This window comes from Hermetia illucens, chromosome 1, assembly GCF_905115235.1.
Source record: "Hermetia illucens chromosome 1, iHerIll2.2.curated.20191125, whole genome shotgun sequence".
In the NCBI taxonomy this organism is placed as follows: Eukaryota; Metazoa; Arthropoda; class Insecta; order Diptera; family Stratiomyidae; genus Hermetia; species Hermetia illucens.
The window spans coordinates 15,947,648-15,961,686 of NC_051849.1; the positions used below are offsets into that span (position 1 = coordinate 15,947,648).

A 14,039-nucleotide genomic window follows, 5' to 3' on the forward strand; every position below is an offset into this window, starting at 1 on the left:
ACGGTACGCCGTCGAACTACCAACTAAACAGCTCGTCGTTGTCAGAGAAACAGCCTGGAACAGGTTGTCACAATACTTCGGGCTAGCCTTCTTGTTCTCCAGTCTTAGGGACCCTTCAAGTCAGAGAATTCCTGGGTACCGTTAGTTCAAGGAAGTCCTTGTTATTCGGGCGAGCTCCATTTTCTTCACAACTGGAAGAACCCAAACGTAATGCGCAACACGGTTCCATCTGTGAGTGCTTCACAGCGTCTTTTTGACAATGTTTTTTGAAGAGAGGTCCTTCTGTTGGAATAAATTTGTTGACGAATCCAAACCCACTTTCCACCAGAAAAAAAGGTCTTCAAAACTACGAGCCCTGTTCTGGCCGCCGTTCCTTCAAGAGACATGCCCCTTTCACGTGCTCTGGCATTGAACTCAGGCTCAATAAGAAGCCGCCCTTACATGCCCAAGACAGCGCCCTCCAAAGCATCAAGCCAGCGTCGAAAGTCCGGTATCGTCGTCTTGGGTAGAAACCCTAAGTTTTTTTTTGTTTGACAATTGGGGGATCCTAGGTCCGCATCTTCTTGATGTCAGACCAGATCAAATGGAGAGCGACCTATTTCTGCTTTTTTGGGCCTACAGGTTTCTCTCTTTGAGCCTAGTACTCACATGTTCAAAAAGCAGAGACGAAGACAAACGTTTTGGCTAGGCTGCCCCCAGGGCAGAGGTGAGTCAGCGTTGCATCTACTCTCGACGAAACCGTAAGCCGTCTTCATTCCTGATTTTTTTAGGAACCCTAAAGCCGTAAGGAGTGCCATGAAGTCGGGTTTTCATATTGGTACTGGTCACTAATAAGCAGATCCGCAGCCAACTGCGCTAGCAACTCATTGTCCATTGGGGTACATATTGACCGCTAGAATGTAGATCATGTTAACCGTGTTCTAGGGGCATGGAGATTCTGCTCTGAAAAGTGGACATTGCCAGCAATTCCAGGGGATGTGTTCTCGCGTGGTTATTTGCGGTTTGTGCCCATAACGCGAGCAGAGCCTCTTTTTGGCACAACTGCGGAATTGCCCTGTACAAATTCGACGCCGTAACCCTTAGTTGCGGTAGAGGTGTTGGTAGGCCTTGCATACACTTGCATGAATGTTGAGGTTGCACTCAGTATAAACCAGCATCGCGGCCTAGTCACGGGGTCTTGATTGTGGTTCTAAAATCAATCCGTGCTTGGAGAGGGATTACGTCTACAGGACAGGTGCTTACGTTCAAACTCCAGGATCTTCATGCCCGTTTGCTGGCTTCGAGACAGTGGCTATCGAGGTGGAGCTTATTGTCGATAGTGACCCCGAGGTTTTCTCTTTAGTTCTAATTGGATGAGGAATATTCGTCAAGAGAATAGGAAAAGGAAGTGAGTTCGAATTGGAACGAATAGCACATAGAGTGGAGCTCCTTGATGTTAAGTGCTAACTCATTGGCAGGCCACCAACAAACCAGAGTGCTTAGGTTTGATCGAAGCGAGGCATAGTCCGTAGTATAGCTAAATATAGCTAAACACAGTTTGGTCGTTTGCTGAGAGCAGCCAGGAGCAAGTAAGGAGGGGAGAAGGTTATTAATGAAGATTAAGAATAAGAAAGCGCGCAGAATAAATCCTTGTGAGGCGCTAGAGGAGAAGGAAAGGAAACGGGATGTTTAGCCGTCAAAGACACACAGCAGGATCAGTTCAAAAGGTAAGAGCCAAGCGATATTACAAGTGATGTGGTTTACAGTGTTGAAGTTTTAGCGAAATAAGGGCACATAGTATGCATTTCTATCGTGGATTTGAACATTTGACCAAAAAGTTGGTTAAATCGAGTAGTTGATGAGGGAGGCTGTGGACCTATCATTAACAAAGCCATTTTGCTCTTTCATTATGAGGTGGCCAAAGCAGGCGTTGCTTACATATCTTTCGAAGATCTTGGAACAGGAGGAGAGGAGTAAAAGAGGATGGTAATTTTCGGCAAGAGTGCGATCGCCTCTTTTGTAAATTTTTTCCACAGGTTAGGAAAGTTGTTTTCTTTGGAGCTTTTGCCGACAAAACGGAGAGGTAAAAGGAAATAAACTGACCAGTTTTAATGGAAAAGAAGTTAGGAGGCTGCATCCACTCGTGGGAGAGAAAAGAGGGCGGGGAGCATAGGCTGAAGAAAAGTATGCATGGCTTCAAGTATTGCCTCACAATCATCTTCATCTTCATGGCCGGAAGTCCTGCCTGTCCATCGTGAAGACTTTGCCGCCAGCTCAACCGAGAGGGGAGAATTTGAGACTCCCTGGTGATATTGTGTTCGATATCAGGTCAGCCCTTTCCACCATGCTTTTGCGTTTGCTTCGGGACAAGATTAAAATCACCCCCGCCATCCCGTCATTCTTCGGCGAGGGCTAACATCCCCAGGGACCATATGAGGATCCATATGAAGTGCTGAACAGAGAGGAGCACTTCTTTAGGCTTGACGTTGATGGCAGGCCCAAGAAAGTTTCCGTGTCTAGGTTAAAGCCTTTTGTCTCCGGGGCTAAAGTTTCGGGGAAAAATGGTGCACCGCGCGTGTGATTTGAGCTGTGTTTCTAAAATTGTCGGATAAAATCGATGGGGAGGAATTCTTGTTCTTTCAGTCGAATTTTCATGAAGGACCCAGTTCCCAGACTTGAGGGACGAAACAGTTTAGGTAGAATTAGATATAAGTCTGTCGAGAAGAAGGTGAAAAAGGAGTGATTTTCTTCGAGACTGGGGTTTTCTTGAGGGCGCTATAGCAGGGAATTTGGTAAAATTTTATTAATTCTGTAATTATCGGGAAGCGTCCACCATTTGCACCCTGGGCTTTGGTTTTACTCTACAAAATTGGTCTAATATAAAGTGTACCACGTCAATTTCATTCTTAATAACTGATAAAGTTACTGAGATGAAGCGATCTGTTCTGTTATATCTGACTAAGAGAACGCCACTTTCGCTTTCATTGCAGGTCTTCACTTGATGACCTACCTGGCCGCATCTTCGGCATGCTATTATGGGGGATAAAAACATAAATAATATTTGTTACGCGACCCGTCTTGTCAACTTACTGCCACGTGTGTGTGGCATATTTTGATTAGTTATAACTTGCAGATAAAGCCATCCTGAATGAGATACGCCCGTACGTCTCAGCAAAGTGCTCCCCAGCACCCAGCCATCTGTTCGACAAATGGAGGTCGACAATTGGCTGCCAATTCACGTGTCGACTATAGATTAGCTTTGGCTTTCACTCATTGATCCGCTCTTGGTCTGATGTCCCCCCACTCAGAGGATTGGAAGATCGATTCTTCAAGTTAAGTGAAGTCAATCTGACCTCTAGTATCGTTCAGTAACCATGAAAGGGGGGGGGGGGGGGGTTCAGTGCTATACATAACCAAAGAGAACTCAATCTATCCCCTCGGAAGATGCCCTTCTGTCTACCGATGGGGTAAGAAATATTGGTTCCCTCAGATGATCGCACTGACAAGGTGCTACCAACGAAGGTAATCCCCGCAGTGAGGGAGGGTAGAAATTCCTCAGGCCGACTAATAACTTAGTTTATACAATGTACCAATCAACCATGGATACTGAAGAACTTTTTTTTCCAGAAATTCTGCACCCGAGCCAGATCGTTGTCATTTTAGTTCTTTGAGCTGTTTATGCTTAGCCAAGCCTCTTCTTCGGTAACATTTGCAAAATTCATGCCTGGCATGGCGGCATGGCGGGTGCCTTGGGCGGTAATCCACTCAACATGCTGGGTGGGTAACCCCCAAATTCCACCCCAATATTTATTTGCTTGCGTTACCGAAAGCTGTGCTGTCTGGATGCTCTGTAGGGATTCGTTAAATGATCCGGAAAAAACTCCGCTGGTTCGTTGTGCACGTTGCATTCTGTAGGCATTTGGAATGACTGTCGACATAACTATTCTGCTTTAGTATGTCCAGAATTTCAACTACGAGTGTTCCACTGGGGGTGGCATAGTTCCGGCAAATTCTCTGGACTTTGTTCTTCTCCGATCTGCAGATATTACCAGTGCCGATTTGAGTCAGACAATCAATATCCTACCTTGGTGACTCGCGTGGGTGTTCCAGACAAATTTTGGTCATTGATTTGAAATAGAATTCTAAGGGTTGCTGCAGTTGGGTAGAGTTCGGTGATACTTGATCTTGTGAAAGGATCCATTTCCGAAAACTCTGTACACGTTCTTTGGAATTCGTCCGAAACTTTAGCGGAGACATCCTGATGATGCGTCGTTGCGAGTAGTGAAGTGGTACTGATTCGCAACTCGTTGCGCACTCACGTGGGGGTATTGTGAAAAATGCTCCAGCAATCTCAGTCTACCCCATTCGTACCTCTGAGAACCTGCTGAAATGGAGGCCACAGACTGTGGCGAAGCAGCTGCAGCATGCTCTTAGTCATCGTGGTTGAACCACCGCACGATTGCGGTTTCGACGTGCTGGCCATTATGGGAGCTCGACCCAATCACCAAGTCAGGTGACCAGCTCCGGCGGGGGACCTTAACTTTCTCTTTTTTCTTAGGATTTTGAATCTTATCTCTAGCTGCCAGGTGTGGTAATAATTTGCATGTTTGCAAAGTTCCTGCACTTTCTTTACCTACCCCCTGAGACGCTGAGGTTGCTATCAATCCGTCCTCTTTTCACAACCGGACTTGGGACCGGCTACAGCGGAGTGATTTCTTTATTTTTTATATCTTTTTTGTTTTCATTTTTTTTCAATTTTGTTTCTCCTTGTTTAATTTTATTGGGTGATACCAATGAAGTAGCTTCGCATCATTTGAGGACTTTTCTTCCATTTTTGTGCCGAAGGATATTAAGGAAGGAAGTGAACCCAAAAAGGTTTGAGGGAGGGGAAGCATCAATTGAGCATATGATTCGTCCAGGATTTTCCTTCTCCATTGAGATACCCGCGTCCCAAGTTTGACGGTTTCAAGCGTGAAGTCGATCCGGTATTTTTCTTTCAGTTTAACCTTGGCAGTTGCTTTACGGTAGATCCAGGCGATTTCCCTTTAATTTTCAGGTTCCGCTGAGTTTTATTTAGTAAATGACGTGATCCAAAAGAACATTTTTGTGAAGTTTCGAACTTAATAATTTTGGTCCCACGTTGGGCTATCTTTGTTATATTTTTGCTATATTTCCGGCTAACCAATTTCAGTGGAGATAGATGTAAGTCCGTCGAGAGAAGGGTGGAACGTTGTCGGCGAAATGCTGAGGAGCGCTGTCACCTACATGCTCTTCTGATTGCGAAAAAGATTGAGCTCGACCGGTGGAGAGACTGGACGGCGAGGGGTTCTATGAACTGACGACTTCCTTCCTCCTCCGACCCCCTCCCTCCCGCTGGCGAAAGGAACTCCTTCACTTGAAGGCTCTCTAAACAGGAAAGCCAGGATCCAAGCCCGAAGTAATGTATCAAGCGGTTCCAGGCTAATTCTCTGATGAGGAGGACGTATTTAGTTGATAGTCGGATGGTATACCGTTGCGGGAGTCCAACACTCTGTGCGTGAACGCATTGACCTACCTTACCCAAAAAAGGTGAATGGAGCGGATCCACCGGCAAACTAATCAACACTTAGGTCGACTGACGATCATGATAAAAGAGATGGGGAGGCAAGACAAGAAGTCCTTTCAGTCGAATGTTCAGGAAGGACCCAGTTCTCCTGCATCAGGAGGGAAGCAATTACAGAGTATTCAGCGCGATGAGCCTTCTAAATGCCTCTGATACTGTTGCCGAGCGGTGTACGATCATTCTAAATACTCTGGCAAATATAATAGATACAAAGTTTTAAGGCCTTTGAGGCAAAAGGCAGGAAACTCTATTCTAGAGGACAGGACAGTTTTCAGGTTTGTGAGGTTTAACAATTTGTTTCGTGCTTGTGAAATTTAACAATTTGAGTCCCACATTGGGCGCCGTTTGCAATATTCCGAAATTTGTCGGAAGGGGGGGGGGTTGAGGGCGAACCAATCTAAGTAGAATTAGATACAAGCCCGTCGAGAAGAAGGTGAAAAAGAGGGGATTTTCTTCGAGACTGGGGTTTTCATGATGTTCCTATAACAGAGAATTTAGAAAAATTAAATTAATTCTGTAATTTTTGGGAAGTACTCTCATTTTCACCCCCTGGGTTTTGGGTTTGCCCTACAGCAATGGTCTAATAAAAAGTATACCACGTCTATTTCGTCCTTAATAATTGACAAAGTTACTGGGATGAACGATTTGTTCCTGTTTATATGACTCTCCCGACCATTTCGGTTTATTACAAAGGCGCCCAATGTGGGTTATTCGGGGTATGTTTCACAATATTGTAATATGTTGATACATATGTATATTTCTGTCTCAGTATTGAACTTACACTCACAAATTGTGGACATTTGGGATGATTTATTGAATTACCTCCCAAGGATCTTTCAACAGGCATGAAAGTAGCTTCAATCCGAAGAGACGTTTTATTTTCATCATTATTTCCTAGGAAAAAACACCCTTTTATGTCGCAGCTAAGAGGGCAAATGAATAGCAAAGCGGGAATACCACTTTCTAATCTGTTGAAGATTACATTTTTTTTTACCGAAATTTAATGAACAAATTGGGGGTGTACTTATGACCATAGAACCCTCTTTCTCCGATCAAACCTGATTACTTTCATGTCCCCACCAGCACAGATCAACTTCGAACAGCGACCTAGCACGGTACCAGCATCTGCACATTCCTCCATAAACTTAATTAACGCATGATTCCGTACTATCCACAATGAATGAATCGAGTGAATTCCGTCAACTTCCATTGTATCCTCACGGGATGCCATCCACGAACCGAGGACTGCAATGAATTGCGGGGGAAGTCCTCGATTTGCCCTTATTTCCACATGCCAGATGGCGAATAAATGATTCGGCGCGGTGTCAACGCGCTCCACCATTTGCACAAATTGTCCCCAGGCTGGCGTCGACTTTCCTCTTTTGCAGATTCCTGAACGGGTGCCAAATTAATTCAACTGATTACCAGTTACTACGTGAGTCGCGTTCGAAATCCGTCGGAGGAACGTGAATTTTCTTATCGAAGAAAAATCCGCAGCCGCTATTTTCCCTGATAGTCTGCAACACGGAGAGATGCGTGTTTCTGCACAGAAATTCAGGGAGTACATTTTGTGTTTGAGCCCCGCCTCCAATGGCTATCCCTTCTACAGTGAAGGCTTTAGAGTGTATAGGTTTGGTGACGCCCTGGGGCTATATATAGTAGGTAACCACTACACACCTCTGTGTTCACTTGTATGGGTTATATACCCATAAAACTATTCAAGTGTGGTATGGAAAACCAGTTCAGGTGGGAATGCGATGGGTTGAGATAGAGTCGCAGGGGCTGTCTCCTTCCTTCTCATGGCATCTTATCAATACGAACGCCCTGCCACGCCTCCCATCGCTATGGCAACAAATCTTATCCATCATTGTGGGGTGGGGTCGACTTGGCCCAATGAGGGCTCACCGCTCGACCACGGAACCAGAACGGACGGATTACCGGTCTGGCAGGTTTCGGACGATCTGTGGGCTTGTGTACGCCGAACTTCGTCGGCGTTTGGTGTTAATGTCGTGTGAGCCGCGCATGCGTTTGCAACTCGTTGAATGGACCGTGAGTGAGTCGCTGCCAGTGAATGAAAAAAGTTGAATTTTGCGAAAAACGCACGCGAATTTCACTTCCAGTGGTTTGAGCGAGGAAAAGCAAAGTGTTGCCTTAGGTAAGCAATAAGCAACGACACTATCAGTTCGCGTGTGTTTTGGGGGTGCGTAGTGCGTCTGTGGGTTGTACGAAAAATTGTGTAAAAGGATTCGTGAGTCACGTGCAAGTGTCTGCGAGCAGGATTTGAAGTGGAGTGGAATCGCGTTGTCTCTTCAGCCGTGTGAACTGTTCACGATTCGTGTAAACTGAAACCAAAAGGATGCTTGGACGCTCCGTGATCAATTTCAATCTGATTCAAGTGTAGAATTTCGTGAAGCGTGAAGTCTCGTGAGTCGTATTTCAGTGCAACGTTCCTGGACGAAACGTAATACCAATCGACGGCAGGATATAAATAACATTTTATCACCGCTGAGAAATCTTAAGGAGACATTGGGCACCCTAAATTGGTCGTTATCAGTGCAAGGATCTCATTGGGACCTCTTCGAGCCTTGCAGGTCTTCTTGTCGCTGCGTCATCAGCCCAATCTCACATTCTCGATATAAATTAACTCTGACATTGTCACGGCTGTTTCGTCCGATGTTTCTTTATTTTTTATGACTCTCCTTGGGCTCGGTTGCCGTGGAAGGTTGCTCCTAACTTACTTCCCAACCTGAACGTTTGTGTTCTGATTTTTTTGTCAAAATTCCTTTTGGACCTGATTTCGGCCACTGCCACATGGACTGACATGTTTTCGGGTCTGGATGTTGCGTGGTCCAGATAAGATTGAGTTGTGCTGTTAAAGTAGATCGCGACATCTCAATCCCTGTCTCGGGGAGGCGATAAATTAATGATTGGACCTCCGAACTGACAAAATTATCTATCGTTTACTGGGCGAATTGGGACGAGATTTTCGGGTCAGACGAGAGTTACAAGGAGCAAGTTTGAAGAGGGTATCAATTCGACATTGACGTCTTTATCCTTGAATTCTTGAATATTTGATTTGTAAAATTGTTGTGGAGTTTGTGTGTGACAAGTGAAATTGTGGATTGTGCAAGAAGGAGTGTGCTAGTGAGTAGTTTGTAACATTGAAAGTGTGATAATATCAAGGATAATCGAGCAACAACAAGAAGCAAGGATTTTCCAGCAACAACATCAGCAACAGTTGCAGCCACCGCAGCCGCAACAAGGAGTGCCATTGGCGAATATCTGCGGACCTGTACAACAGACGCACATGGGCGTCTGTACTGAAGAGCGCCCTGTGATGCATTGGGTAAGCCCTTTACTTTTTCAATTGACCCATGCAAGAATAGAGTCCTGTTTCGACGGATTTCTGTTCTTTTGCATCTAACTTTGACGATAGCAAAGGTAGCACAGGAAAGTAGATATTTTGGAACTGAACTGAGGGTTACAAACAGGAGATAGCTAGTCGAATAAGATGTGATAAAAAGTTAAGGTTAAGCGGGTCTGCCTGTGTAATAAAGGCGTACACGTTTAGGACCCGCAAGGCGGAAGTAGAACAACCACATCAAACATTGGTAAAGTTACAAAAGTAGAGCACATTGAGGCTGGTCGTGGTACAATAATGGAAAAGTGCTAAGAGGGCCAATCGCTAAATATTGTGGGAGAAGAATAGTTCGTTCGACAAGTTTCCCTTTTCTTACTGGATTCCCAACTTTCTTTGGTTTAAAGTCCTCTGTGGGAAGTCGGGGGGAATGTGAACAGGAAGTAACTCCTTGGAAGCTTGACCTGGCGTCGTAAATGTTTTTCTTCTTGTATCACTTCTTGTACATATTTAATGTTTTGTTATATCCTGGCTTAATTTTGTTGGCTTTCTAAGGTCCTTAAAGTGCTAGAATCTCATTTTTTGAATTGGATTGAAGGTGGATGTATCCTTCTATGGTATTGCAGTAGTGTTCTCCTTTCAAGTTAGGATCGATTTTTTTCAGATTCCTGATGGAGAAAGTCCCGCAGCCCTCCAATGGTGTACCTAAATGTCCTTAATTTTGTTATTCTTTCTACTGGAGAGGGAACCAGAGAGTGCCTCTTTAACTCGTGTAGTTATACATTTTTGGCGCTGGGGTATTGTCCGTTGCACGTTGAAAACTTTCGCTGAGAACCTCATCCAGTTTGAGGAGTAGTCACTCAACTGCTACCCGAGACATTTTAAACTAGGAGCTTTCCAAATGACTGTATGATATCGACTGGATTGACAACCTTATAAGCCTAGCTTCACTAATGATTGCGCCCTTGCTAGAAGCGGTTCGAAAATACTTTCTAGCAAGTTTGCCAATGAACACCAAATACTATCGTGGTCCTATTTGGCTCACTGTCGTTAGAACCTAGTTAAGAACACAAAAAAAATTGGTGGAGGAGGTTGAAGGGGGAGAGTTCCTGCGTATTTTTCATAATTGTGGGATTATGGCTTCTCCATTACTTTGGTCGACATCTTCTAATAATGAAAACAGAGTATGTCCTAGTGACCGTAGTTGGCTGTTCAATCTGATTTCATCCAGGTCCAGCGGAACTGAGCTGGATTCGCCATTACAACATACCCATTGTTGGGGAAGTAGGAAAATGCGTGGATTTCGATGACTGACATGTTTAGTGTTGATAAGAAAAAATCACGTGTATAGTCCTGCCAGCGCAGTGTGGATACAATAAAGGTCAAATTTAATCCGAGAATTGACATTTCGGTGGTTTATTCTTTGGGAGATCTAAGCTGTTTCAACTCAATATTAGTGCATGATTTCTGTATCGTTTTTGTATGAAAGAATGACTTTTGCAGATTTCGGTTTATTCTTATGAATAATAAGTCGACTGGAAGGATGTAAAGTAGTATCTGTTCATGAGTGTTGGACATTCAAAAGCCCTGTGTATTGTGAAAACTGCGCCAGTTGCTTCTTGGAAAAGTTGAAGATAGATAGATAGTTTTTGAGGTCCTCCTCCTCTTTGTTGACGAATTCATTTTGTCAAATTGCCCCATAACTGCCTCTCATCTTTGCCAGCTTTTCTACCAAAAGGCACCAGTGGTATCGTCCTTTGTAAAGGCTTGACAGTCTAAATGTCACCTTGCGATTGAACCAATTTTCTGATGGAAACATGTCTCTTTATCGATCGAGTTTTATATGAGAGATTTTTTTTTATAATATCTGGAAACCTAGCTCTGTAGTTTGCCAAGCAGGATATTAAATTTTCGACCCCATGATCCTGGTTTGAATCCTAGTTCCAGTCATGGATGTTGATACTTATCCTTGTGCTTGGGTTGGTGTCATAAAGTTAGTACTTAAAAGTGGGGTGACAATTAAATAAAAAAGAGACTTTGAAGGTGTACTCAGTTTGAGAAAGGGGGGGGGGGGGGGGTCAGGAAGCACAGGCATGTGAGGTGACAAAAAAACACCTAGTGGGCCAAAATGGGGTTTCGCAAAATTCGCTTGTTGTCTGTTGTTTTTTTTAATTCTTTTCAAATTAAATTTTTTGTCACCTTAGGTGGGGTTTGTCATCTAGGGTTATAAATAAACTTTTGTCCTGGCAATTATTGCGAGTGAAACCGTTTTTTGATTGGGTAGAATTTGTCTTAATGTAGCTAACTAAGCATAGATGCTTATAGATTTCTGATCCATAGAAAACCCCTCCTTAAATAAAACCCGCATTTTTCTTTGTGACACACAGAAATAAGGCTGGCGGAAACATCCTGTATATTCCTGACTTTTGCAGGCTAAGTGTGGAACCTCCTGGTATATTTCAAATGCATGCCATCTCTTCATCAATATTTAAAAATTGGCTCATTTTCAAAAAGGTTGGCCGCGGTTTCGCCCAAGGCAGGGTAAATTTAGAAAGTGCTGTCTCACGTTTTCCTTGAGAACAGTGTGATACTTACTGGTAGGGGTCAGTTGTTACCGCAGTTCACTTTTTGAAAAAAAAACATTGGATGGATCAACTGGATCTGGATTGACTGCTGCCAATACTGCTCCTGTTTTTGTCGCTGTTTGTAACTCTTGTTTTCAAAAAGGTGGTAGACGTGTTTCCCAGGCTGAGTTTGGGATGGTGTAAGGGCCCCATTTCTGGTAAATCCTAAGTTGGCACTATTTTTTTGGGAATCTAGAAGTAATTTCGAATATTAAAATATATAGTAATAAGGACGACGATGGCCTAATTGAAGGACGGAAGATCAAATTTCACTGGTGGCAGCACCGATTCGTATTACAGGCTGGATGTCAAATATTGATCAACTCATCTGCGAATGAGTTCCTGCGTCAAATCAGGATAATATACCGGGGGAGAATAATGGTGAACCCATTGTCTTTTAGGATTCCATTATAATCTGGAAATTAAGTGCTGTTGCAGGTTAGCTTCAAGTTCTAGATTCAAATTGGAACGGACAGAACCCTTCACTTATGCTTATGCGCCAAGGCTTTTGGGTTTCGGTTATCATCATCATTTAACATTGCTCAAAACTTGCAAAAACGTTGGGCGAAATTTTCAACGTATACGCCTACTTGTGATTTTTGGAGACTGTGCTTTGAAAATCCTGGCATGTCACCCTTTTACCTAATTTAGAAATTAGTTGACCTTAAAAAGGCTGGCTATGGTTTCACTCAGGACAGAAAGACCAAAGTGAAACCAAAGTGACGACTAGTATAACCAAGGGTTGGTTGCTTCCGCAGTTTACTTTTGGAAAAAAAAATCAAAATGGGCCAGCATCAATTGGATTGAATGCTTTCTACATTTGGTTTTTTGTGTGTCTGTCTCCAACCCTTGCTTTCCAAATGTGGTAGGTTCGCAGTCGTGTTTCTCGGGCTGAATTTGAGATGAGGTAAGGCCAACATTGCTGATAAGTGTGGTCATGATCTGGTATTTTTTGTTGGGAAACTAGATATATATAACTAAAAAGTATGCTTTTTAGGAATAAGCTGCTGTAATGGAAAACCAAATCCTACCGGCCAAATGTCAAATATGGTTCGGCTCCCCTGTGAATGAGCACCTGTCACAGGCCTGTGAAGGAGTGTATTATTCAAATCAGGACAGTAAACCTGGGGAAGCGCAATGCTGATCACAATTACTTCCTAGTCTACCGCTTCTAACATGCTTCAAGCTATGGCTCAAATTGGGGTGTTCCAGCTTCGATTATTAATCAGGACAACTACGTTTTCTATTACTAGTTAGGGGAAAATGTGTTCCGATGACTTATTTTAAAGCTAGGTGGAGTGGAAGGAAAGGGAGGCAACATTTAGAATAGATGTGATCTTTGAGTCAGATCGGCATAAATTTTATTCGTATTTCACTATTAATGAGCTTCAGAATGGAAGATCTGGTCGACGCCATGCTTGGCAGTAATTTTCACTTCTACAATGGCATGTCCTTGTAAATGTCAAATAAAAGCCTCATTATTTTTGGGAAACTTTTCATCATCTAGAGACTCTATTTTTGTTATTGGCCGGTTATAATTTGTTTAAAGCCTGGATACCCGCGAACTAATTCGTTGATATTTGGGGGGTTGAAAAGCTTATCTCGGATGTGTACCGACCCCTTCTTCATATTTCACTTGTATATTGTATTCCAATTCCAATTGTTCATCAGAAGCTAATATTATGAGCTTATTTGACACGTACTGGTTTTTGGGTAGTTCGTCTAAGGGGACATAATATCAAACCCGGGTAATTTGAAGGGATTGTAAGAGTGGTACGAGAACGTGATTGGGAGAACAAATTGACCTATTGGAAAGGAAAGGCCTTCTTTTAGCAAGCAAGACTATCCACCTAAAAAAAGAAACAATCTATACTTTGACAGTCCAATCGGGTCGATGTGGCAAAGATCCTGTCAATCTTTTTGGACTGGCTCATAAATTGGCGTTCATTCCCCAGCCGCATTGTAGATACCAAACCTGCAGATAACATTCACGGGTTTTGAATCAACAATTTAATTTTTTGTGCTGAAGGCTTCAAAGGCCCCTAGGTATGACTGTTTTTTGGAATATTGGCGCTGTCAACCTCAGGACTAGTTGGGGTAGTACCCTACAGCTAGCTATCTTGGAAAAGAATTTTAAAGTAAAGCATTCAAACTCGGTGTTACCTCTAAAAGAGTTGTCACCGGCAATAGAGTTTGTACGCTTTAGCAATCTAAATAGTTCAGTTCATTCTCATAACAGGAACCCAAACAGAATTCTTAGATGCACTGCATTCGATGGCAGTATTGTTTGTCCAAACGCTTACACTTCTGCTTAGCTGACATTCTCCTGTTCACTCCTTTATGGTCATCCATGGAGTCCCAAATTTCCATGAGTTATACTTCACTTTTATTGCTACCACACCTAATGCAATACAGGATAACACGAAGATCGCCACAAATATCCAAGACAAAGCAGGGTCCGAACCTTGCAGCGGGT

General features: G+C 43.4%; 1 protein-coding gene across 3 annotated transcripts in view; it reads left to right on the forward strand.

Annotated features, from left to right (window-relative positions):
- The first annotated feature begins 7,524 nt into the window (after window positions 1–7,524).
- The window catches only part of LOC119646630 (protein apterous), a 255,792-nt gene continuing 249,277 nt past the window's right edge, over window positions 7,525–14,039 (forward strand). For all 3 annotated transcript variants that reach the window (XM_038047138.1, XM_038047139.1, XM_038047140.1), the window contains exon 1: window positions 7,525–8,927. In XM_038047138.1, the coding sequence (XP_037903066.1) occupies window positions 8,889–8,927 (39 nt within the window). In that variant the 5' untranslated portion in view covers window positions 7,525–8,888. The remainder of the gene's footprint in view (window positions 8,928–14,039) is intronic.